At 34.4% G+C, this 3417-nt stretch overlaps 2 protein-coding genes across 3 annotated transcripts in view; both read right to left on the bottom strand.

Annotated features, from left to right (window-relative positions):
- LOC104782343 (probable inactive lysine-specific demethylase JMJ19) overlaps window positions 1–715 on the bottom strand; it is a 3866-nt gene extending 3151 nt beyond the window's left edge. The window contains exons 1-3 of one of the 2 annotated variants that reach the window (XM_010507246.2): window positions 624–698; window positions 436–495; window positions 66–345 (exon numbers count right to left, since the gene is read on the bottom strand). In XM_010507246.2, coding sequence (XP_010505548.1) covers window positions 66–314 — 249 coding nt within the window. In that variant the 5' untranslated portion in view covers window positions 315–345; window positions 436–495; window positions 624–698. Of the gene's footprint in view, window positions 1–65; window positions 346–435; window positions 496–623 lie in introns of both variants that reach the window. The other variant, XM_010507245.1, reaches the window with a different exon arrangement.
- LOC104784270 (inorganic phosphate transporter 1-4-like) overlaps window positions 2702–3417 on the bottom strand; it is a 3787-nt gene continuing 3071 nt past the window's right edge. Inside the window, exon 2 of the mRNA XM_010509320.1 lies at window positions 2702–3414. Coding sequence (XP_010507622.1) covers window positions 2893–3414 — 522 coding nt within the window. The 3' untranslated portion in view covers window positions 2702–2892. The remainder of the gene's footprint in view (window positions 3415–3417) is intronic.

The raw sequence follows: 3417 nt of genomic DNA, 5'->3' as shown, positions 1-3417 counted from the left end.
AAAAAAAAAAAAAAAAAAAAAAAAAAAGAAAAAAAGACAGAGGTAGACATATATAGTTAAGGGACCTCAGGTTGTTTTGCCTTTGAGGCCTCTGAGCTGGGGAGTGTATGATCATGCACTATCCACGGTCGGTTTGTAAGAAACATATCCTCCTCTGTAGTTGTCTGCTCTTGTCTCGACACCGACATGGAACTATCTTCATCTCGGCGTACATTCTTCAGCACAAACGAGGTTTGAGATACAAAACCAGGCGGAGTTGAAATTATGTCCATATTTCCAGATTTCAAATATGTTGGCACAGCTTCAACGCCCATTTAAAACCTTACACACCAAAAGATTAAATTCCTGGAGAAGAAACAAATTGAAACTTCAGAGGAGCCCTAGGCTAAGTAAGATTGATTCATATGGGTCTATTATATAAACATTATTGGATACCCTAATTTCGTTCTTGTTTCCTCAGAATGATCAAAAAAAACCCATAGGCTAAGAGTGATTCTGAGGTTGAAACAAAAAAAAACCATTCGGAACTTAAGATACAAAATCTAAAACTGGGGATTGATTTTGATTATTAGCGATCGAAATGTCCAATTTAGTTAAGAGGAGAAGCGAGTAGAACACATTACCCGGTGACGAAGTGAGATTCGAAAGACACAACCAACTCCAAGAATTGGATTTTTTTTTATATCTGTGGTCAAAATAGATAAAATCGGATTTTTTTTTATATCTATGGTCAAAATAGATAAAATCGGATTTTTCTTTTTTCCGTCGAAATAAATAGATAACTTAATTCCGGATTTGGTAANTTTTTTTTTTTTTTTTTTTTTTTTTTTTTTTTTTTTTTTGCTTTGTTTCCTTTTTACTGATTTTAAGAATAAATAAATAAATAAGTGAAAGTTGTAAAACAAAATACTTTACAAGGTTGTTAAAAATACTTATAGGGCCTGACTGGTTCAAACGTTGCGGTTGCGGTTGCGGGAGATTGCGCAAGCGGGCAATTGCGGTTTCAAACGTTATTAAACGTTTTAAAATATTGGTTTAGCGGCTTAAAATTGGTGTGTTTGCGGGAGGTTTACGACTGGTTGACCAGCGGGTGCAATAGTGGTTGGAATATAATAAATGTGATATTTAATATATAAATGTTTAAAAACACCAAATTTTTTATTAAACTTGATTTATAATTAAAATTTATTAAAATAATAATTATTCAAAAAAAAAATTCATATTGAAATACTTATTCCTTTATGCATTTGGCTTTTCACCAAAAATTTAATCAAGTAATTTGATAAATGACAAAACATATGCTTTAGATCGTAGATCTTTTCTCTTTTCTCTTAGATCGTGGGTCAGTAGTTGCATTGGTAGGAATGGTCAAGTGAGAGTTGAGAAGAGTCACTGGTGATTTGTTTTAATATTTTTCACAAATAATCTTATTTTCTTAAATTTACATGAAGTTTTCTGGATTATTGTTAATTGAAATATTATTTTCTTCTAATTTTTTATTTTATAATCTCTGCAATCATATCCGTACTTCATTTTCTCTCATCCTTAATGAGTAAAATGGTTAGATAGAAAATATAACAAAAAAAATTTCATTATCATTGATTACTTTAAAGTTTAAAAAAAAAAAAAAAAATCAAACCGCAATCGCCCGCAACCGCAAATGCTTGCGGGAAGCAGCTTTTAGAATTCAGTGATTTGGAACGGTTAGGAATGATTAGGAGCGATTGGGAACGGTTTGTGTGATTAGTTCCAATCGCTAGCAATCGCTACCACCCGCAAACGCTGCGTTTGCGGGAGGTAGCTGGAGAACCAGTCAACACCATAGTCACCAATACTCACAACTCACAATCACACACAATAAATCCCATTACAATATATAGTATATTTTACTTTTAATCCTTTACAAAATACAAAAGAAAATATTTTTTTTAAAAAATGAATCTAATATAAACTCCATCTTTTTTTTTTTACATCCCAAAATTATTTCTTACCATATCAATCAATAACTATAGACTATAAAATTCATATGCCCTAAAGTTAACAAAATTCACCAAATCACGTCCTTGTGATAAGTTGCAAATCGATCTTGGGTCAGATAATGAACTTTTACGCCTACTCGTCTTCGGTCGATGAACAATGAACCCTGAGAATGTTGTTCGGTGCAAGAGAGTTTTTGTAACTGGCGGAGAGTATTTCTCCAATTTCAAGCCTACACACAATGCCATTACAAGCAAAAAGCACTAGAGGCAATTTATCATTGCGTTTGACAAGAGGCAGATCAAAGAAAGGCTAGGTGCAATTTCAAATATGCAATTTTTTTTTTTTTTTTTTTTGTTAAAGTAGAATATATGCAACTTCACATCACTGGTTTCCCCAATCACCAATGGTTATGCTCCTAGCTAGATGAGATTTTATAGTTTTTTGTATAAAATATAAATAACAATTTATGGACTTAATATTGTCTTCTAAATTTATTAAATCTCATCTAGAAACATGTAATTGGCCTAACGTAAGAAGATTTTCCATAGAGATTAAGCCATAATCTATCTTAAATTGAAGCCATTATCTCTGTGTTCTCTGCAACTTCCCCACAACGCATAAATTGTCATCTAACATACTGCACAACTAGCATGGGTCTTCAATTTATTAAGTCTCTGATGCCTTCAATTAAGGTCATCTAACATACTGCACAACTAGCATGGGTTCTAATATAAGTCTTCAATTTATTAAGAACTTACCTATCGAGGTATCACATCAGAGATCTTATTAGAAATCGACTCATGAAAACTTTGATTTCTCTGGCATTTAGGCATCAACGGATCACACAATGAACAACTTGAGTTTCTACAGACAAGGAGATAATTATTACAAAAGGCAGTACTGTATCACCTACTAAACTATTGGGACTGTTCTGTTATCACTGTTGCTATTCTCATTGTCTTCGTTTTCACCGGACATTTCCTCTAGTGACTTCCCTTTAGATTCAGGCACCAAGAAAGTGAAGAGAATACCTAAGAAGTTAACCACACCCAACACAATAAGCGAGTTCCTTACCCCAATCCCTGGAGGGTATCCTGCGTCTGTCTTCTCTTTGTCAGGGCTCTGAGCTAAGTACAAGAACCCGAACGCACCAACCATTGCTCCTAATTTCCCTGATGCTGCAGAGATACCATGGCAGGTTGATCTGAACCTGGCTGGGAAGATCTCTGCTGGCACAACGAAGGTTGTAGCATTGGGTCCAAAGTTGGCGAAAAAGAATGTTAACGAATACATGATAACAAATCCGATTCGGTTCTCCTTGTGAGTCCAGTGGTTGTAAGGAATAGCCAGAGCAAACATAAAGACCGTCATGAAGAAGAAGCCCATCATCTGAATAGCGAATCTTCCAATGACGTCGATGAAGGCAACTGTGAACCA

This window comes from Camelina sativa, chromosome 4 (assembly GCF_000633955.1).
Source record: "Camelina sativa cultivar DH55 chromosome 4, Cs, whole genome shotgun sequence".
Lineage (NCBI taxonomy): Eukaryota > Viridiplantae > Streptophyta > Magnoliopsida > Brassicales > Brassicaceae > Camelina > Camelina sativa.
The sequence above is the reverse complement of the archived record's forward strand: the minus strand, read 5'-3'. Positions and strand labels throughout refer to the sequence as shown.